The sequence below is a fragment of the Rutilus rutilus genome (assembly GCF_951802725.1).
Source record: "Rutilus rutilus genome assembly, chromosome: 10".
In the NCBI taxonomy this organism is placed as follows: Eukaryota; Metazoa; Chordata; class Actinopteri; order Cypriniformes; family Leuciscidae; genus Rutilus; species Rutilus rutilus.
Genome location: NC_140215.1, coordinates 44,035,505 through 44,059,295, shown reverse-complemented (window position 1 = coordinate 44,059,295; position 23,791 = coordinate 44,035,505). Strand labels below are relative to the sequence as shown.

General features: G+C 46.5%; 1 protein-coding gene across 2 annotated transcripts in view; it reads left to right on the top strand.

Moving 5' to 3' along the window:
* Positions 1-23,791, top strand: part of LOC311298451 (hyccin 2-like) — a 54,174-nt gene that overhangs the window by 10,520 nt on the left and 19,863 nt on the right. For both annotated transcript variants that reach the window (XM_084421376.1, XM_084421375.1), the window contains exons 6-11: positions 76-156; positions 17,054-17,169; positions 17,298-17,393; positions 20,755-20,871; positions 23,537-23,624; positions 23,712-23,791. The exon at positions 23,712-23,791 is cut by the window's right edge and continues 77 nt beyond it. In XM_084421376.1, the coding sequence (XP_084277502.1) occupies positions 76-156; positions 17,054-17,169; positions 17,298-17,393; positions 20,755-20,871; positions 23,537-23,624; positions 23,712-23,791 (578 nt within the window). The remainder of the gene's footprint in view (positions 1-75; positions 157-17,053; positions 17,170-17,297; positions 17,394-20,754; positions 20,872-23,536; positions 23,625-23,711) is intronic.

Sequence of the window (23,791 nt, the reverse complement as noted above, 5' to 3'; positions counted from 1 at the left end):
GCACATCACAAATGCATAACATGTACTGTAATATACCCTCAGTGTCACACATTGTTTATATTGTATGTTTTACAGGAAATTGTGGATAAAGACGGAAACAGCAAGCTGTTATCTTTCATGATCCCGTCCCTGTCCAAACCATCCATATATCATGAGGTAAACAACATGCATAATATGCGTACAGCCTTCTGTTTTACTAAACTTCTAAACTGAATTAATTTCCCACCTTAAGCAACACAATAACACCCAAAACATTAGTTCTGCAGAATGAAAGTTTCACGTCATTCCACAACCTTTTTTCAACTTACTTTTTTGTAATTAATGTTTTTATTTTTTAGACATCCAAGTTAACACTTTGAACCTATGAACATCACAAACACACACAACATCCTCACGCCCCTGTTCCCCTTCCCCCTAGATCACCCTGAAATTAGTAAATATAGAAAAGTTTTGATTTTTTTGTATCAATTTTAGTACCAACACCTTTTCCTTCCTGTCCAGAAAAAAAGAGCGTACACCATTGTTTCAGGGTTTGCATGTTCTAAGCATTTTTACACATTTTGTTATTTTTACCACTATGTGGTTCTGTTTCTAAACTTCTTGGGGACCTTTTAAGGCATAGATGTCTCCCAGTTCAACACACTAAGAAGCTGATGGTTTGAACCAGGTGTTTTAATTAGTGTGACATCTAAAACATGATGCTAGGTGCGTCCCGTAGGACTGTAGTTGAGACTGTGTCCCAATGTTAGGACTAACCCTACTGTTCATCCTAAACTGAATGTGAGATTAGAATAAGTGTCCCCCAAAGCATATTATGTTGAAAAGAGTATGCCAAGTCCCCGGATGGTCTACTATTTAAGTGTGGATCCATGCTCACTATAACAGCTAATATTGCCCACAACCCATTGCACTATGGAGGAGGATTCAGTTCAGAACTACAAACACGAATAAAAATGTTTAAAAAACTACAAATCTGGTGGATGTGCACGACATAAATAAATAGATCCAGATGTGGGGGCAGTCGTGGCCTAAAGGTTGCGGGTTCGATCCTCAATCCCGGCAGGAACATGTAGGAATGAACAGTGCTTTCTGCCACTCTCAATACCCACTCCTGAGGTGTTCTTGAGCAAGACACCTAACCCCAAATTGCTTCATGTCACTTCACCTTAAATCTATGACTGGGTTTGGACAGTACTTGCTCTTTAGGCAAGATGTTGAATGATGCAGTCTGAAGCTGGTATTGCGTCATACATGATATGAATTGCATCATGTTATTCCTAGAAGTCATAGATGATGCAGTCATAACAAAGCTTACATCACTCTGCTGAACATATAGCCCCATATCAGCTCTAGAAATAATACAACAGGGGTGCAAAACTCAGTTCCTGGAGGGCCACAGCCCTGTGGAGTCTAGCTCCATCTCTGCTCCATCACTAATACCTGTAGTTCTCAAATAAGCTGACTTGGATCAGGTGTGTTTAATAAGGGTTGAAGCTGAACTCTTGTTTTGCACCCGTCATACAGTGTCATGCTTTTACCGTGAGCGATGCTGTCGGGGTTCTGTCACTTCGCTCTGGTTTATTCTTGTTTGGTGACAGAGCTCTGACATTCCTTCGGTCTTGTCATTGTGAGCATGCAGTTCTGTCCGTACAGTCTTTCATCTGCATGGTGAGTTGTTGGTGTGTGTGTGGAGTGTGGTGTTCAGATCCTGGCACTTGAGTCTAGTTTGGTGTCGGGGTTCGGACAGTCATGCGTGTGTTTGTCTTCTGTTGTGAGCGCTCGGGATGAACACTCACTCATTCTCTGTGCTCTCGTTGTGTGAGCGTGTGCTTTCAAGTTTGCTCAAGTCATACACTTTTCTGTCTGTGTGTGTTGTGTGTGTGGTGTGAGCACAGGACTTGTCATGTTTATTTATATGTGCCATGTGCCTGTCTATTGTCTTAACCCCACGCTTCTTGTTATCTGATGACTGCGCACATCACACACCAGAAGTCTGCGCACATCACACACCAGAAGTCTGCGCACATCACACACCAGAAGTCTGCTCTCATCACACACCAGAAGTCTGCGCACATCACACACCAGAAGTCTGCTCACATCACACACCAGAAGTCTGCTCACATCACACACCAGAAGTCTGCTCACATCACACACCAGAAGTCTGCTCACATCACACACCAGAAGTCTGCTCACATCACACACCAGAAGTCTGCTCACATCACACACCAGAAGTCTGCTCACATCACACACCAGAAGTCTGCTCACATCACACACCAGAAGTCTGCTCACATCACACGCCAGAAGTCTGCTCACATCACACACCAGAAGTCTACTCACATCACACACCAGAAGTCTGCTCACATCACACGCCAGAAATCTACTCTCATCACACACCAGAAGTCTGCTCACATCACACACCAGAAGTCTGCTCACATCACACACCAGAAGTCTGCTCACATCACACACCAGAAGTCTGCTCACATCACACACCAGAAGTCTACTCACATCACACACCAGAAGTCTGCTCACATCACACACCAGAAATCTACTCTCATCACACACCAGAAGTCTGCTCACATCACACACCAGAAGTCTGCTCACATCACACACCAGAAGTCTGCTCACATCACACACCAGAAGTCTGCTCACATCACACACCAGAAGTCTGCTCACATCACACACCAGAAGTCTGCTCACATCACACGCCAGAAGTCTGCTCACATCACACACCAGAAGTCTGCTCACATCACACACCAGAAGTCTACTCACATCACACACCAGAAGTCTACTCACATCACACACCAGAAGTCTGCTCACATCACACACCAGAAGTCTGCTCACATCACACACCAGAAGTCTGCTCACATCACACACCAGAAGTCTGCTCACATCACACACCAGAAGTCTACTCACATCACACACCAGAAGTCTGCTCACATCACACACCAGAAGTCTGCTCACATCACACACCAGAAGTCTGCTCACATCACACACCAGAAGTCTGCTCACATCACACACCAGAAGTCTGCTCTCATCACACACCAGAAGTCTACTCACATCACACACCAGAAGTCTGCTCTCATCACACACCAGAAGTCTGCTCACATCACACACCAGAAGTCTGCTCACATCACACACCAGAAGTCTGCTCACATCACACACCAGAAGTCTGCTCACATCACACACCAGAAGTCTGCTCACATCACACACCAGAAGTCTACTCACATCACACACCAGAAGTCTGCTCACATCACACACCAGAAGTCTGCTCTCATCACACACCAGAAGTCTGCTCACATCACACACCAGAAGTCTGCTCACATCACACACCAGAAGTCTGCTCACATCACACACCAGAAGTCTACTCACATCACACACCAGAAGTCTGCTCACATCACACACCAGAAGTCTGCTCTCATCACACACCAGAAGTCTACTCACATCACACACCAGAAGTCTGCTCACATCACACACCAGAAGTCTGCTCACATCACACACCAGAAGTCTGCTCACATCACACACCAGAAGTCTGCTCTCATCACACACCAGAAGTCTGCTCACATCACACACCAGAAGTCTGCTCACATCACACGCCAGAAGTCTGCTCACATCACACACCAGAAGTCTGCTCACATCACACACCAGAAGTCTGCTCACATCACACACCAGAAGTCTGCTCACATCACACACCAGAAGTCTGCTCACATCACACACCAGAAGTCTGCTCACATCACACACCAGAAGTCTGCTCACATCACACACCAGAAGTCTGCTCACATCACACACCAGAAGTCTGCTCACATCACACACCAGAAGTCTACTCACATCACACACCAGAAGTCTGCTCACATCACACACCAGAAGTCTGCTCACATCACACACCAGAAGTCTGCTCACATCACACACCAGAAGTCTGCTCACATCACACACCAGAAGTCTACTCACATCACACACCAGAAGTCTGCTCTCATCACACACCAGAAGTCTGCTCACATCACACACCAGAAGTCTGCTCACATCACACACCAGAAGTCTGCTCACATCACACACCAGAAGTCTACTCACATCACACACCAGAAGTCTGCTCACATCACACACCAGAAGTCTGCTCTCATCACACACCAGAAGTCTGCTCACATCACACACCAGAAGTCTACTCACATCACACACCAGAAGTCTGCTCACATCACACACCAGAAGTCTACTCACATCACACACCAGAAGTCTGCTCTCATCACACACCAGAAGTCTGCGCACATCACACACCAGAAGTCTGCTCACATCACACGCCAGAAGTCTACTCACATCACACACCAGAAGTCTACTCACATCACACACCAGAAGTCTGCTCACATCACACACCAGAAGTCTGCTCACATCACACACCAGAAGTCTGCTCACATCACACACCAGAAGTCTGCGCACATCACACACCAGAAGTCTGCGCACATCACACGCCAGAAGTCTACTCACATCACACACCAGAAGTCTGCTCTCATCACACACCAGAAGTCTGCTCACATCACACGCCAGAAGTCTGCTCACATCACACGCCAGAAATCTACTCTCATCACACACCAGAAGTCTGCTCTCATCACACGCCAGAAATCTACTCTCATCACACACCAGAAGTCTGCTCACATCACACGCCAGAAGTCTGCTCACATCACACACCAGAAGTCTGCTCACATCACACGCCAGAAATCTACTCTCATCACACACCAGAAGTCTGCTCACATCACACGCCAGAAGTCTGCTCACATCACACGCCAGAAATCTACTCTCATCACACACCAGAAGTCTGCTCACATCACACGCCAGAAATCTACTCTCATCACACACCAGAAGTCTGCTCACATCACACGCCAGAAATCTACTCTCATCACACACCAGAAGTCTGCTCTCATCACACACCAGAAGTCTGCTCTCATCACACACCAGAAGTCTGCTCACATCACACGCCAGAAATCTACTCACATCACACACCAGAAGTCTGCGCACATCACACACCAGAAGTCTGCTCACATCACACGCCAGAAGTCTGCTCACATCACACGCCAGAAATCTACTCTCATCACACACCAGAAGTCTGCTCTCATCACACACCAGAAGTCTGCTCACATCACACACCAGAAGTCTACTCACATCACACACCAGAAGTCTGCTCACATCACAGACCAGAAGTCTGCTCACATCACACGCCAGAAGTCTGCTCGCATCACACACCAGAAGTCTGCTCACATCACACACCAGAAGTCTGCTCACATCACACGCCAGAAGTCTGCTCACATCACACGCCAGAAGTCTGCTCACATCACACACCAGAAGTCTGCTCACATCACACGCCAGAAGTCTGCTCACATCACACACCAGAAGTCTACTCACATCACACACCAGAAGTCTACTCACATCACACACCAGAAGTCTGCGCACATCACACACCAGAAGTCTGCTCTCATCACACACCAGAAGTCTGCGCACATCACACACCAGAAGTCTGCTCACATCACACACCAGAAGTCTGCTCTCATCACACACCAGAAGTCTGCTCGCATCACACACCAGAAGTCTGCTCACATCACACACCAGAAGTCTGCTCGCATCACACACCAGAAGTCTGCTCACATCACACACCAGAAGTCTGCTCACATCACACACCAGAAGTCTACTCACATCACACACCAGAAGTCTGCTCACATCACACACCAGAAGTCTGCTCACATCACACACCAGAAGTCTGCTCTCATCACACACCAGAAGTCTGCTCACATCACACACCAGAAGTCTACTCTCATCACACACCAGAAGTCTACTCTCATCACACACCAGAAGTCTGCTCACATCACACACCAGAAGTCTACTCTCATCACACACCAGAAGTCTGCTCACATCACACACCAGAAGTCTACTCTCATCACACACCAGAAGTCTGCTCACATCACACACCAGAAGTCTGCTCTCATCACACACCAGAAGTCTGCTCACATCACACACCAGAAGTCTACTCACATCACACACCAGAAGTCTGCTCACATCACACACCAGAAGTCTACTCTCATCACACACCAGAAGTCTGCTCACATCACACACCAGAAGTCTGCTCACATCACACACCAGAAGTCTACTCTCATCACACACCAGAAGTCTGCTCACATCACACACCAGAAGTCTACTCACATCACACACCAGAAGTCTGCTCACATCACACACCAGAAGTCTACTCTCATCACACACCAGAAGTCTGCTCACATCACACACCAGAAGTCTGCTCACATCACACACCAGAAGTCTGCTCACATCACACACCAGAAGTCTGCTCACATCACACACCAGAAGTCTGCGCACATCACACACCAGAAGTCTGCTCACATCACACACCAGAAGTCTGCGCACATCACACACCAGAAGTCTGCTCACATCACACACCAGAAGTCTGCGCACATCACACACCAGAAGTCTGCTCACATCACACACCAGAAGTCTGCTCACATCACACACCAGAAGTCTGCGCACATCACACACCAGAAGTCTGCTCGCATCACACACCAGAAGTCTGCGCACATCACACACCAGAAGTCTGCTCGCATCACACACCAGAAGTCTGCTCGCATCACACACCAGAAGTCTACTCTCATCACACACCAGAAGTCTGCTCACATCACACACCAGAAGTCTACTCACATCACACACCAGAAGTCTGCTCACATCACACACCAGAAGTCTGCTCACATCACACACCAGAAGTCTACTCACATCACACACCAGAAGTCTGCTCACATCACACACCAGAAGTCTGCGCACATCACACACCAGAAGTCTGCTCGCATCACACACCAGAAGTCTGCGCACATCACACACCAGAAGTCTGCTCGCATCACACACCAGAAGTCTGCGCACATCACACACCAGAAGTCTGCTCTCATCACACACCAGAAGTCTGCGCACATCACACACCAGAAGTCTGCTCTCATCACACACCAGAAGTCTGCGCACATCACACACCAGAAGTCTGCTCGCATCACACACCAGAAGTCTGCGCACATCACACACCAGAAGTCTGCTCTCATCACACACCAGAAGTCTGCTCGCATCACACACCAGAAGTCTACTCTCATCACACACCAGAAGTCTGCTCACATCACACACCAGAAGTCTACTCACATCACACACCAGAAGTCTGCTCACATCACACACCAGAAGTCTGCTCACATCACACACCAGAAGTCTGCTCACATCACACACCAGAAGTCTGCTCACATCACACACCAGAAGTCTACTCTCATCACACACCAGAAGTCTGCTCGCATCACACACCAGAAGTCTGCGCACATCACACACCAGAAGTCTGCTCACATCACACACCAGAAGTCTGCGCAGAAGTCTGCTCGCATCACACACCAGAAGTCTGCTCACATCACACACCAGAAGTCTGCTCACATCACACACCAGAAGTCTGCGCAGAAGTCTGCTCGCATCACACACCAGAAGTCTGCGCACATCACACACCAGAAGTCTGCGCAGAAGTCTGCTCGCATCACACACCAGAAGTGTGCTCACATCACACACCAGAAGTCTGCTCACATCACACACCAGAAGTCTGCTCGCATCACACACCAGAAGTCTGCTCACATCACACACCAGAAGTCTGCTCACATCACACACCAGAAGTCTACTCACATCACACACCAGAAGTCTGCGCAGAAGTCTGCTCGCATCACACACCCAAAGTCTGCTCACATCACACACCAGAAGTCTGCGCAGAAGTCTGCTCGCATCACACACCAGAAGTCTGCGCACATCACACACCAGAAGTCTGCTCACATCACACACCAGAAGTCTACTCTCATCACACACCAGAAGTCTGCGCAGAAGTCTGCTCGCATCACACACCAGAAGTCTGCTCACATCACACACCAGAAGTCTGCTCACATCACACACCAGAAGTCTACTCTCATCACACACCAGAAGTCTGCGCAGAAGTCTGCTCGCATCACACACCAGAAGTCTGCTCACATCACACACCAGAAGTCTGCTCACATCACACACCAGAAGTCTACTCTCATCACACACCAGAAGTCTGCTCACATCACACACCAGAAGTCTGCTCTCATCACACACCAGAAGTCTGCGGACATCACACACCAGAAGTCTGCGCACATCACACACCAGAAGTCTGCTCACATCACACACCAGAAGTCTGCGCACATCACACACCAGAAGTCTGCTCTCATCACACACCAGAAGTCTGCTCACATCACACACCAGAAGTCTGCTCTCATCACACACCAGAAGTCTGCTCACATCACACACCAGAAGTCTGCTCACATCACACACCAGAAGTCTGCTCACATCACACACCAGAAGTCTGCGCACATCACACACCAGAAGTCTACTCACATCACACACCAGAAGTCTGCGCACATCACACACCAGAAGTCTGCTCACATCACACACCAGAAGTCTGCTCTCATCACACACCAGAAGTCTGCTCACATCACACACCAGAAGTCTGCTCACATCACACACCAGAAGTCTGCTCACATCACACACCAGAAGTCTGCTCTCATCACACACCAGAAGTCTACTCACATCACACACCAGAAGTCTACTCACATCACACACCAGAAGTCTGCTCACATCACACACCAGAAGTCTGCTCACATCACACACCAGAAGTCTGCTCACATCACACACCAGAAGTCTACTCACATCACACACCAGAAGTCTGCTCACATCACACACCAGAAGTCTACTCTCATCACACACCAGAAGTCTACTCACATCACACACCAGAAGTCTACTCACATCACACACCAGAAGTCTACTCACATCATACACCAGAAGTCTGCTCACATCACACAAAAGCAATTTTTCACACGTTGTTTTTTGTTCACAAATGCCTATTTGTAGACCATGACTTATCGAACCAATTGCATTGTTTTCCACAGAGTTGTAATTATGTGTTTATTAACTATTTAATTGTATTTTATTACTCTTGTTCACAGTGCACCAAGAAAGAACTTAAGAGATTATAAAATAGATTTCCTAAAAGAGTGACTTAATGAAACTCAGCTTTGCCATATCATCCATTAATGATTTATGTTTAATACAATTTATTTGTTTACCGTTAATGATTTAAGTGTAAAGCAGTGTTTCCTTTCCCTGGTCCTGAAGAACCCCAACAGTGCACAGTTTATACATTTCCATTGTCCTGATCAGGTCTTGGAGTTTCTACTAATGATCAGATGACATGAATCAGGTATGTTCGGCTAGAGAGACGTATAACATTAGTAGAGTTGGGGAGCTCCAGGAACAAGGCTGAGAACCACTGGTGTGTGTAGTTTAATGTTGTTAAATGTGCTAACATTCAGGATACGTGGCGTACAGTGTACATTTTAGGACATACTCAGACTTCAGTCATATGATGAAAAAGGTATCATGCCTCAGACTGAAGGGCTTCAGATCTCAGGAAAAACAACGTCAGGTCTCGGGTCTCGTACAATTAGGCATCAGGCGAAACGACCTCAGACATGAAGGCATTGGGCGAAATGGACTCAAGGCCCCCGATATATTCACTGCACATTTCTTTGTTTGTTCTTCGTGTCACAGTTCACCCTAGTCACAATCCCCTTCACTACACCAGCCAGCAGCCATATCACCCTGTAGCCCAAGACTGGTTGCCCACTGAAGCTAAGCAGGGCTGAGCCTGGTTAGTACCTGGATGGGAGACCTCCTGGGAAAACCAGGTTGCTGCTGGAAGAGGTGTTAGTGAGGCCAGTAGGGGGTGCTCACCCTGTGGTCTGTGTGGGTCCTAATTCCCCAGTATAGTGACGGGGACTGTTACGCCCTTATTAGGGAGCAACAATGAAGGAGGAGGAAACGGTTGACGGCGGTTACAATACTCTTTTATTTTCACTTTCTTAATTACAACGACTGTCCCTCAAGTTCTCGCAGTACACCGCAACGCCGATCAACATCTCGGTCCTGGCCAGGGATCGATCTGACAGAATGGAACGCTCAATGAGGACGCCAAACAGGACGCTTTTAATGACAGGCACACCTGTGCACCGGTGCACCCAATCCACCTGATTGCCTCAGCTCCGCAGCACACCTGTAGGAGGAGCAAAACACACCCAAACACGGCAAAGACGACAACACACAGTATACAGCCGTGACACTCCCCCCCTTAAGAAAAGGAAACCAATAAGTTTCCGCCAACAATAAGCATTCATAACCGCATCAACACATCATTTTAGTATAGGCCTATACATACACAATATCAAAACATTCCCCCACGTGGATAGAATAATAAATAGAAAAAAACAAACCTGTTAACTCTTCATCCAAGGCAACAGCTTACAAAGTGTTTTACAATGGTGCCCTAGACAGCGCATCGGCCACTATATTTTCTGAGCCCTTCAAATGCCTAACATCTAAATGAAAGGGCTGAAGAAACAGGCACCAACGCATCAGCCGTTGATTTGGATTCTTAAGAGAATGTAAAAATGTAAGCGGATTATGGTCGCTATAAACTATTACCGCTGAGCTGTTCCCACCTACATACACTTCGAAATGTTGGAGTGCTAAAATTAACGCAAGTGCCTCCTTTTCAATTGTGGAGTAGTTCCTCTGATGACTATTGAACTTACGCGAGAAAAAACAAACCGGCCGCTCAATACCTGCATCATCCTCTTGAATTAACACTGCCCCTGCTCCCTCTTTACTGGCATCTACCTGAATCTTAAAAGTTTTCTCCAGCTGAGGTGCCATAAGGACAGGTGTCGTAGTAAGCAACGATTTCACTGCCTCAAAGGCATTCTGACAAGATTCAGACCAAACAAACAAGGCTTTAGCTTTCAATAGATCCGTTAAAGGGGCAACGACCGTCGAAAAGTTCCTACAGAAACAGCGGTAGAAACCCACTAGACCTAGAAAACTCATTAACTCCTTTTTAGTGACCGGAACAGGATATTCATCTATTGCTCTCACCTTCTCCTTCACTGGACGCACCTGTCCTTGCCCCACTACCTTACCGAGATACGAAACTGTCGCTCCTGCAAACTCGCACTTGGCAAGATTCAACGTAAGATTTGCTTGAGAGAGACGGACCAAAAGTAAACGTAAACGTTTAAGATGTTCTGGCCATGTATCACTTACCACGATCGTATCATCCAGATAAACCGTCACGCCCTTTAGTCCCGCAACAACTCTATTCATCATTCTTTGAAACGTCGCCGGTGCGTTTCGAAGACCGAAGCTCATAACCCGGTAAGAAAATAATCCGTTAGGTGTTATAAATGATGAAACCTCGCGCGCGCGCTCTGTCAGCGGAATCTGCCAATAGCCTTTCAGTAAATCTAATTTTGTCACAAATTTTGCGGCACCGACCTGATCGACACAGTCCTCCATCCTCGGCAGAGGGAAAGAGTCTGGTCTTGTAACAGAATTTAGTTTCCTATAATCTGTACAAAAACGGAACGTACCATCCGATTTTTTAACTAACAGACACGGCGAGGACCAGCTGGAAAATGAAGGCTCGGCTAATCCGTTATCCAGCAAATACTGGACTTCCTTTTCTAACACCTCTCGTTTGTTCAATGGAACCCTGTAAAAACGCTGACGGATAGGAGCAGCCTCGCCCACCTCGATATCATGCTCTACCTGTGTCGTTTGGGTTGGAACATCCGAAAACAGCTCCGGAAACTCAGAAAGCAAACTCATCAATTCTTGACTTTGCGTCGCGTCTAAATGTTTAAGATTGAAAGACAGATTTTTCAACGTTTCAGAATTCTTTAAACGACCCAGTAACACACAGTCATCAGGAGATTCTAATTCGTCCACAGACATACTCATGTCCTGTGAAACACCTGACTGAGGGGAGCTGTCCACTAGCACCACAGGCGCCACTGAGACCGGTCGGTTTCGCTGATAATAAGGCTTAAGGAGATTTACATGACAGACTTGGGATCTCTTTCTTCGGTCTGGCGTCAGAATCGTGTAATTATCCATGGCCCCGCAATGTATTATCTCATACGGCCCAGTATATTTGGCTTGAAACGGGGAATCTACAACAGGCAAAAGCGCAATGACCTGATCTCCTACACTAAACTTCCGATGTTCAGTGTATCGGTCAAACATTTTTTTCATTTTCCCCTGAGTTTTATTTAAACATTTCCCAGCTAACTCCCCAGCTAATGAAAGCCGACGACGAAAACCCAGCACGTACTCTGAAATTTTTTCCGGTGATTCTGAATCAATCCATTGATCACGCAAGACAGCTAATAACCCCCGGACTTTGTGTGCAAAAATCAGCTCGTTTGGGCTAAACCCAATGCTCTGCTGCGTAACCTCCCTGGCTGCTAACATCAACCACGGAAGACCCTCTTCCCAATCCCGCTGCATTTCCAGACAGTAGGCTCTCAATAGTGATTTTAACGTAGAATGAAAACGTTCGAGTGCCCCTTGACTCTGGGCGTGATACGCTGTTGACAAATTGTGTTTAATACCCAGCTCGAAAAGCACCTCCGCAAACAATTTCGAAGTAAAATTACTTCCTTGGTCTGATTGGATAATTTTTGGTAACCCAAAAATAGACACGAACTGAGTGATCGCTTTCACAATAGATTTTGTGTTAATCGAGCGCAATGGGAACGCAGCTGGATAACGCGTAACTTGACACATGACTGTCAACAGGTACTCACTTCCAGCCTTCGAACGAGGAAGAGGACCGACGCAATCAATTATAAGATGTTCGAACGGTTGACATACAGCCGGAATTGGACGCAGAGGAGCCGGTTTTAACGACTGGTTCGGTTTGCCGGTAAGCTGGCACGTATGACAGGTCTTAATAAAACTGGCAACGTCCTTTTTAATACGAGGCCAGTAAAAGTATCGAAGAATTCTGTCATAAGTTTTCTGAACACCAGCATGACCGGCGAGCTGATCGTGAGCCATTTTCAACACTAGCGAGCGAAACTTTACTGGTATCACGACCTGAATGACAGAATCTCCCATACCATCAACAGCATGTGGAGACCACTTTCTCAGTAAAACATTCTGTTCAATAAAATAACCTTGCGATCTGTCACGAATTTCAGTGCTGTCAACAACCTGTTCAAATTGTGATTTTAATGTTTCATCATTCTGCTGTTCAGTAGACAACTCTTCCCGAGAAACCACAATGGGATAATCACTCAAAACGAAACACGTTTCAGCGTCACTGATTTTCTCTTCAGCCCTAGGTTGAGCACCAGAACGAGTCACTGCACACGCGACGAACACTTTCGGATACTGTTGCGCACTGTCATCCGGACCATCAGTACAGGACGGTGCATTAGTCACAACCAAAGAGGGCGATTGATTAACCCAAACGCGTCCGCCGGCCAAGTTATTTCCGAGGATCAGTGAAACGCCATCAACAGGTAGAATAGGACGTATACCAAGATCCACCACCCCATGCACTAATTCACAGGTCAAATCAACTTTATGCAGGGGTACGGATAATGTATTAAGCCCAATGCCACGAATCAAAAGCGAGCTACCAGTGTGCGATTCAGTTGAGAAGGGCAACACCGACTCCAAAATAAACGACTCGGATGACCCCGTGTCTCGGAGAATTTTCACTGCCACTCTCTCAACACCACCTGGAAGCGACACAAAACCATTAAAAATGAATGGTTCAAATAAGTGCTGGTGATTCTCTACATTCTTGGGCGCTACCACCGGCATTCCTTTCAAAGTACCCGCCTGATTTAATACAGGAACAGAAGTAGCCAGGACAGCAGGCTTCGCGGAATGGGCGTGTCTAACAAATTTTGACTTAAGCACTGGACAATTTGACTTCCAATGTCCTTTACCCAGACAGTAGTTACAGTTATCATAGTCACTCGCTGTTTTTCTCACAAAACGCCTGGCTGGACCGATAGGGACAACGGAAGAATTCCCCCGTGTATGAACCTGACGTTCACTGAATTTATCAGCACGGGGCTTATGAATAAGCTCCCAGTCATCCACCAGCAGTGCAGCTTCTGAAGCAGTTTTTACCTGACGCTCCGCAACATAAGTAGCTATCGTCTCGGGAAGTGTATTTCTGTATTGTTCAAATAAAATTAACTCTCTCAGCTTATCCATTGTTGTACTATCTGCCGCTGTACACCAACGATCAAACTGCACAGTCAATTCCCTTACGAACTCAACATTTGTTTCACTCCCCTTTCGCTGTAACGTACGGAACTTTTGCCGATAACTCTCTGGGACACGCTCATTAATTTTTAACACCGCCGCTTTAATGGCTTCATAATTCTGGCTGTCAGCATCAGATAGCGTAGAATAGGCTTGTTGGGCTTTACCTGTTAAAACGCACTGAAGCAACATAGCGCGTTCAACATTACTCCATTTATATGCTACTGCGACTCGCTCAAATAGGAGAAAAAAAATCTCCACCTCAGCCTCATTAAACGGCGGTACTAAACGTAAATTATGAGCCACGCTCAGTTTCGTCGAATCAGTATCAAAACCTGCACCCACCGGCTTACCTTCCTCGTGTAACTCTAGTCGACGCCTTTCAATCTGTAAACGCTGTTGCTCTAACTGTTGCCGACTCTCCTCCAACTCTAACTCCAAACGGACCTTCTCACATTCCAAACGACGTTTCTCACACTCAGTATCACGTTGTATCATCAACAACTCTTTCTGTTGCTCAAATGAAAGAGTGCCTAAAGCAGACAACGGAAGGGTTGGAACAGGCGTACTCACGGCAGGCAACGCAGCTGAATCCGGCAATTTAGATTTTCCTCTCAAGATTTTAAGATCACACAGCGCAGTTTCAAGGATTAGCTTAATTCCGTCTTTTGACCTTTTTTGATTATACGTTAGCTCGATTTTATAATACGCAGCTAACTCTAACAATTGCTCTTTGGTCATTTCCTCTAACAATTCCTCAGACGGAGTCTGAGAAAATGCTTCAATAACATCGGTTGCCATAATTACCAATAATCACGCTTACAAAACACACGCTCAGCAAATATTACGCACAAAACGACAGAAGGATTTTTTTTTTTTTTTTTTTTTTTTTTAAGTGACAAATCAGGGTTTATTTAAAGAAACCAAACCATCCATTTAAACTAAATAAACCCTAGTCTTCAGGTGGCCCAAGACCGGGTACTTACGCACTAAATCCCGCAAGTTTGGGAAGACGACCAATTGCCGAGTCGCCCCCCAAACCTCGGATGTGCCCCCGAGACAACTGCTCTAAGCCCCGAGCCAACCAAAAATAACAAACTAAAATAAAAAAACTACGTGCCCAAAGACACGCACTAAACCTACCCGGAAGGTTTGTTCTTCAAATACTCCCAACAAATTATGTTATAGAGCCTAACTAATTAATGGAGCGTTCCAACTTTTCAATTTACAAATAGGTGGATAATATACAAATATATTAAATTCAAATATCCTACCTCTTACCCTCCTTCAAAGACGACGTTTTCTCAAAATCATTCGCACGAATCCAAACACAAATTTAGTTCGACGAGCCCCCAATTGTTACGCCCTTATTAGGGAGCAACAATGAAGGAGGAGGAAACGGTTGACGGCGGTTACAATACTCTTTTATTTTCACTTTCTTAATTACAACGACTGTCCCTCAAGTTCTCGCAGTACGCCGCAACGCCGATCAACATCTCGGTCCTGGCCAGGGATCGATCTGACAGAATGGAACGCTCAATGAGGACGCCAAACAGGACGCTTTTAATGACAGGCACACCTGTGCACCGGTGCACCCAATCCACCTGATTGCCTCAGCTCCGCAGCACACCTGTAGGAGGAGCAAAACACACCCAAACACGGCAAAGACGACAACACACAGTATACAGCCGTGACAGGGACACTATACTGCCAAAAGAGCACCGTCCTTCGGATGAGACGTTAAACCGAGGTCCTGACTCTCTGTGGTCATTAAAAATCCCAGGATGTCCTTCGAAAAAGAGTAGGGGTGTAACCCCGGCATCCTGGCCAAATTTGCCCCTTGGCCTCTGTCCATCATGGCCTCCTAATCATCCCCATATACTGATTGGCTTCATCACTGTCTCCTCTCCACCAGTAAGCTGGTGTGTGGTGGGTGTTCTGGCGCAATATGGCTGCCGTCGCATCATCCAGGTGGAGCTGCACATTGGTGGTGGTTGAGGAGATTCCCCCCTTCCATATGTAAAGCGCTTTGAGGTCTCAGAAAAAGCGCTATATAAAATGTAACGAATTATTATTATTATTATTATTATTACACTTCCCAGCATCCATCCTGGTTCCCACCTGCACGTCATTCCTCATCACACTCACCTGCATCTCATCATCACCCTCATTACCTCCACTGTAAAGGCACACTCCTCACCACAGTTCCTTGTTCGTTTGTGTTATGTGGACTCATCTCCCTCTCTCCAGCGCCTTCCTCGATCACCCTTTGGACTTTCCCTACCTGGGTTATCATAATGGTATCCTTCAAATGTCTTTAGTAGCAGTAGCAGATCTTTACAGGTGGTGCTGGGGAGGAGGAGGGACAACAGAAGCTTTCATATCACTCAGCGTGCCGGTCGCAGGCTAGGGTACGATATATAACGTGGATTTGGAGATGCTTCTGATTGGCTGGTGCAATGGCGTTGAAAGAACCAATCGGCGTGGGAGATGTTCTATACGTGTCATAAATTTTAAATAAAACAGTACGAATAAAATATATTCAGCTACAGCTTACCTTCGCTCTCTACCGTTCTGAATCTGTTCTGTTCCACTTCTGAACCGCGTGCATGTGACGTCACATTGAGGCGGGCAAAGTGAAACTTTCACACTGGCTTCCACTGTAGTCCGTTCCAGCCGATGCCTTATGTCTGAGGGTTTTCGCCTGATGCCTGATTGTACGAGACCTAACGTAGCTTTTCCTGAGATCTAAAGCTTTCAGTCTGAGGCGCAATGCCGTTTCGTCATATGACTGAGGTCTGAGGAGGCCCTAAAATGTACACCGTGGTGTCCCTAATCTCTGTTTAGTGTAAATGTGTGTGTGTGTGTTTAGCCGTCTAGTCTGGGCTCCATGGGTTTGACTGAGGGAGCGCTCTGTCAACATGACCTGATCAGAGTGATCTACAGTGGCCTGCACCCACAGAGAGAGACTTTCACTGCCCAGAACAGGTCATTGTTGGATAAGTGTTTCTTTACAGTTCAGATGTTTCGAAAGGAAAGATATGTAAAGTGAACTAACAAATTTGTCAATAGTTTTCACTATTCATGTGATGTTGTGTTATAATGTGTGTCTGCAGGTTTGAGGTATTGTGTTTCCTGATGTTGTGCTATAATTCAGTGGTGGTCTACATGCCCCCCTCTTCACACCAGGCCGTCTGCAGAATGAGCTCACGGTGAGATCTCCTCTCCACACCCATTATATTAGAAGCAGGCCGTCGCTGAGAACAACTGTACCCGAGTTGACCGAACATGATTGCGGTTCTGACCTGAACAGGCTTCCGTTACAGACGCAGCTCACGTCCGAGTCTGGTTACAGTCGGAGTGCGATTGGAAGCCCTGGCCTCAGCCGACCCTAGAGCTGTACCCGATTAGAGGGATGAACAGGGAGAAGGGCTGTCAATAGATTAACATTTTTAATCACGATTAACCGCACCCTTTTTGTGAAATTAAGCATACAACATTATTCTTGTTTAACACTATATCCAGCAAAGTAGACTATCAGATTGATGGATGATTCTCACAAAACTGTATTTTCTGCCAGTTTTCAAGGTGAATTTAGGTTTCTTTCCAAAAAAGGACACTTTGAGACTCCAAAAGGACACAGAATAACCAAATGATATGAGAGTCCATATAATTCATAAGTTTATGCACACCAAAGCACCCATGAAAAAAAAACATTACAAAAAACCTTTTCAGAATTCAGTGTATAGTATATGTGTGCCGTGCAACAGCACAGAGCTTGTTTAGATGTTAGACAAGTCGAGTTGCGATACCGAACAGGACCACATGTTTACGCATCAATATCACAGACTGACGCGTGTTTACTGTACGACTGTTTACTGTACGACTGTTTACTGTACGACTGTTTACTGTACGCCACTGCAATCTGCCTTACCTTTTTTTTATTCGTTTTATTTTCAGTTGAAACAAAACATATATACATAACATTACCATTGTTGTTTAACTGGTGTGTGGTTTAACTGGTGTGTTGTGTAACTTGTGTGTGGTTTAACTGGTGTGTTGTGTAACTGGTGTGTGGTTTAACTGGTGTGTTGTGTAACTGGTGTGTTGTGTAACTGGTGTGTGGTTTAACTGGTGTGTGGTTTAACTGGTGTGTTGTGTAACTGGTGTGTGGTTTAACTGGTGTGTGGTTTAACTGGTGTGTGGTTTAACTGGTGTGTTGCGTAACTGGTGTGATGTGTAACTGGTGTGTGGTTTAACTGGTGTGTTGTGTAACTGGTGTGATGTGTAACTGGTGTGTTGTGTAACTGGTGTGTTGTGTAACTGGTGTGTTGTGTAACTGGTGTGGTGTGTAACTGGTGTGTAACTGGTGTGATGTGTAACTGGTGTGTTGTGTAACTGGTGTGTAACTGGTGTGTTGTGTAACTGGTGTGTTGTGTAACTGGTGTGTTGTGTAACTGGTGTGATGTGTAACTGGTCTGTTGTGTAACTGGTGTGTTGTGTAACTGGTGTGGTGAGAGAGAGAGAGAGAGAGAGAGAGCATTAATTGCATTTTTTTTCCTTACATTACTTTTATACTTTAAGTAGTTTTGAAACAAGTACTTTTATACTTTTACTTCAGTAAAAAGCTTGAGTTGATACTTCAACTTCTACAGAAGTCTTTTTAAACCCTAGTATCTATACTTCTACCTGAGTAATGAATGTGAATACTTTTGACACCTCTGGTAACTGGTGTGTTGTGTAACTGGTGTGATGTGCAACTGGTGTGTTGTGTAACTGGTGTGTTGTGTAACTGGTGTGGTGTGTAACTGGTGTGTTGTGTAACTGGTGTGTAACTGGTGTGATGTGTAACTGGTGTGTAACGGGTGTGTTGTGTAACTGGTGTGGTGTGTAACTGGTGTAACTGGTGTGTGTTTTAACTGGTGTGGTGTGTAACTGGTGTGTGGTGTAACTGGTGTGTTGTGTAACTGGTGTGATGTGCAACTGGTGTGTTGTGTAACTGGTGTGTTGTGTAACTGGTGTGGTGTGTAACTGGTGTGTTGTGTAACTGGTGTGGTGTGTAACTGGTGTGTAACTGGTGTGATGTGTAACTGGTGTGTAACGGGTGTGTTGTGTAACTGGTGTGGTGTGTAACTGGTGTGTGTTTTAACTGGTGTGTTGTGTAACTGGTGTGTGGTGTAATTGGTGTGTGGTTTAACTGGTGTGTTGTGTAACTGGTGTGGTGTGTAACTGGTGTGGTGTGTAACTGGTGTGTGGTTTAACTGGTGTGGTGTGTAACTGGTGTGTTGTGTAACTGGTGTGGTGTGTAACTGGTGTGATGTGTAACTGGTGTGTTGTGTAACTGGTGTGGTGTGTAACTGGTGTGTTGTGTAACTGGTGTGTGGTGTAACTGGTGTGTTGTGTAACTGGTGTGATGTGTAACTGGTGTGGTGTGTAACTGGTGTGGTGTGTAACTGGTGTGTGGTTTAACTGGTGTGGTGTGTAACTGGTGTGTTGTGTAACGGGTGTGTGGTGTAACTGGTGTGTAACGGGTGTGGGGTGTAACTGGTGTGGGGTGTAACTGGTGTGGTGTGTAACTGGTGTGTTGTGTAACTGGTGTGTTGTGTAACTGGTGTGTTGTGTAACTGGTGTGTAACGGGTGTGTTGTGTAACTGGTGTGTTGTGTAACGGGTGTGGTGTGTAACTGGTGTGGTGTGTAACTGGTGTGGTGTGTAACTGGTGTGTAACGTGTGTGTTGTGTAACTGGTGTGTTGTGTAACGGGTGTGGTGTGTAACTGGTGTGGTGTGTAACGGGTGAGGTGTGTAACTGGTGTGGTGTGTAACTGGTGTGTAACGGGTGTGTTGTGTAACTGGTGTAACTGGTGTGTGTTTTAACTGGTGTGTTGTGTAACTGGTGTGTGGTGTAACTGGTGTGTTGTGTAACTGGTGTGATGTGTAACTGGTGTGGTGTGTAACTGGTGTGTGGTGTAACTGGTGTGTTGTGTAACTGGTGTGATGTGTAACTGGTGTGGTGTGTAACTGGTGTGTGGTTTAACTGGTGTGGTGTGTAACTGGTGTGGTGTGTAACTGGTGTGTTGTGTAACGGGTGTGGGGTGTAACTGGTGTGTAACTGGTGTGGGGTGTAACTGGTGTGTTGTGTAACTGGTGTGTTGTGTAACTGGTGTGTAACTGGTGTGTTGTGTAACTGGTGTGTAACGGGTGTGTTGTGTAACTGGTGTGTTGTGTAACGGGTGTGGTGTGTAACTGGTGTGGTGTGTAACTGGTGTGGTGTGTAACTGGTGTGATGTGTAACTGGTGTGTAACGTGTGTGGTGTGTAACTGGTGTGTTGTGTAACGGGTGTGTTGTGTAACGGGTGTGGTGTGTAACGGGTGTGGTGTGTAACGGGTGTGGTGTGTAACGGGTGTGGTGTGTAACTGGTGTGATGTGTAACGGGTGTGGTGTGTAACTGGTGTGTTGTGTAACTGGTGTGTAACGGGTGAGGTGTGTAACTGGTGTGTTGTGTAACTGGTGTGTAACTGGTGTGTAACGGGTGAGGTGTGTAACTGGTGTGTAACGGGTGTGTGATGTGACAGGCTGTGCGTGTGCGGGTTTCCTCGGCAGCAGCTGAAGGCATGGACGGCTCCCTGCATACGTGTGCTGTTGGACCCAGAGTTCATGGTGCAAATGCTGACTGCGGTCTATCATGCCATGTGAGTGTGAATACGTCTCATTCCTTCCAGCCTCAGTTTAGCGCTGTTGGATCACTAACGGTTCCCTTTCTAAAGGGAACTCGCACTGCGTCGATGACGCTTTGGGGAACGCCTCCGTGTGAACCGGTGTCTGAAACGCTTATCCAGTCACTGCAATCCTATTGGCCGGCGACAGCCTATGACGTCACTGCTATAAAGCTCCAGCTCCCGTGAGCCTTCCATTCCTGCCCGATTTACACAATGAGATTGAAAAGGCATGGAAGAACCTGTATTCAGCGCGCATTCATCACCATCAGCGCACAAACTATGGTGATGTTGAGGGGATGCACGAACACGGGTATGTGTCGATGCCCCAATTGACGAGATGTTCGAGAACGATCTCACGGCTGGAGAGGCACCGACACTAAGTGCCCCGGCCCTGCCTTTTAAACCATAAAAAGAGAAAGTCGCGCTTAAATGGCAGGACATATGCAGCGGTGGGTCTGGCTGGTGATGCCCTGCACACAATGGCGGTGTTGCAAGCATACCAGGCTGATCTGCAGTCAGATTTGGGCCACATAACACTGCGGTCCGAATCTGCACTTCCTCACCCCAAGGCTGGACCTATGATGAGTTATTCCTTCAGTTTAGGAACCCGTCTGTGGGTCTGGTGTCTGGTGTGGTGGTAAGTGCGATCTTTCAAGCTCTTATGGTGATAGGCCTCCATTTGTGAATGTCGTTTAGGCCATCGCTCTATGGGCAGCAGGTTGAGCTCTGTAGGTCTCCTCCCTTTACGAGAGTTTTAGTAAGGTTGAACAGTAGACCACAGTTCCCTGTTAGTGTTAGGTAGGGTTTTTATAGAATATTGAAATTAGGGCCCTGAAGTTCCCATATATAGGTAGGTTATGCATACCCTTCCCATAGGTCTCCTCTTATGTTTGAGTCGACAGGCTAATGTAGTGGGTAGTGTCAATCTGTAGTAATGAACAGGTTGGCTTTATTACATGGAAAATTCTCTAGCTAGGCTACCGTTCATTTGAGCATCAAACAGATATTTCTGTGTGAGATGGCTTCCTCCCTAGCGGGAGTTATTCTACCGAGGACCGCTCTGTCAAGCTACAGATAGAACTACAAAGTCAAAGTCACCTTTATTGCCACCTTATACTAGAGCAGCAGGTCTCCTCTCACTTTGAGAGTCGTTTTGAGATTATAGCTCTGACCTTCAGTCATATAATATTTGTGTGTCGCTGATGCCCGTGACAGTCGAAGCTGTAGGCCTTACAGTAGGCCTCCTCGATAGTCCGGTAGCGCAAGACTGTACTCCCCTTACTTTAAAGGGTCGATAGCACTTAGTGCTGAGTACACTGTCTGTTGGCAATATAAACCCTAGAGCTGGAGGCGCTCCCCTTATTAGGGTCCCTTTTAGAGTGCCCAGCCTCCACAGGGCTTCGAAGCACTCTGTAGATCCAGGATCGTGTAGAGTTTTTCCCCTGTTTGCAAGGGTTAGAAAGCACTGTGCTGAGTTCTACTCTCCAGAATGCCCGTCTCTATGATCCGATCTGTGAGCGATCACTGCCACTATCTGCATTCCTCCCTACCGGATGCCTCCATTAGTGAGGCAAATAATGTTAGAGACTCTGTTTAGGAAACAGACAGGTTGTTGGCAAGACTAGGTCAGTAAAATAGACCAGGTCAGCCTCCCTGGTGGCAGTTAAGCTAGGGGTTGACTTCATGTCCCCCTCAGAAAGTGACTGGATGGGACTCCTTTCGGACCCCCTGGCCATAGTCCCTTAAAGGAACCCCTTCCACGGAAGCTGTTAGTTCCAAGCCTTAGGGGGCCTTTGTAGGCCATCATTGTCTCGGAGGCCTCTTTTGAGGCTTATAGCTTGGGCAGTGGCATACAGTCACTGTCCTGTATGTGACCTGAAGGGGGAAATGTTTTTTTCCAGGAGAACAGGGAACGAGACACTGCGTCTTTCGCCATGCTGAGGGGATGCCTGCACAGTCCCTTCAGACGATAATTTGTTGACATGTTCTCTAGGCGCCCCTTATATACTTCTGGGTCGCACTAGTAGTGACGTCATAGGCTGTCGCCGGCCAATAGGATCGCCGTGATTAGATAAGCGTTTCAGACACCGGTTCATGCGGAGGCATTCCCCAAAGCGTCATCGACGTAGTGTCTCGTTCCCTGTTCTCAAGGAACAGAGGTTACAGTCGTAACCTAGACGTTTTCCTCCATAGTTATGATTGTACTCAAATACAAGACAAAAAATACTGGACTACAATGAAAATATAATGAACACTGAGAATATTGGGTACTAGATATTACTAAAAACTCAACAGTGAAACATCCTAAATAAAAATGTATTTCAATGCATTACAGTTATGAGAATGTTTTGGGGTTTTTCCACACAAGGCACCAATCCTGTAGTGATCACATCAAATGTCAGCAGCTAATAAATCCAACCATCATGAAATTACGCAGATATATACTGGGTGTCTAGATTAAACTCTTCTAAATTTATTCTAAGGGAATCTCATGAATGAATTTACCTTTTTTACGTGTCCCGGTCCGGATCAGCCCATATTTATTCCTCTGTCTTGGGTGGAAAGAGTGTGTGATCAGTCTTGCTCTGGTGTTTCACTGGTGTGTTTGTGTATGAACGTGTGTGTGTGTGTGTGGCAGATATAACGGGGAGTGGGATGCTGGGAGAGAGGCTCTGGATGATATCCTGTACAGAGCTCAGCTGGAGCTGTATTCTGAGCCTCTGCTGGTACGACTCAAACACACCTATGTTGTTCCTGTCTGAGGATTATTCTCTCTGCTGCGACTGAAGCTCTGTCTGTACTGTGACGTTTAGCTGGGCACTGCCATGAAGAGCTCTCTGCCGGACAGCAAACCAGACGGATCCCAGGGGAAGAAGATCCTGCAGGTGGAGGA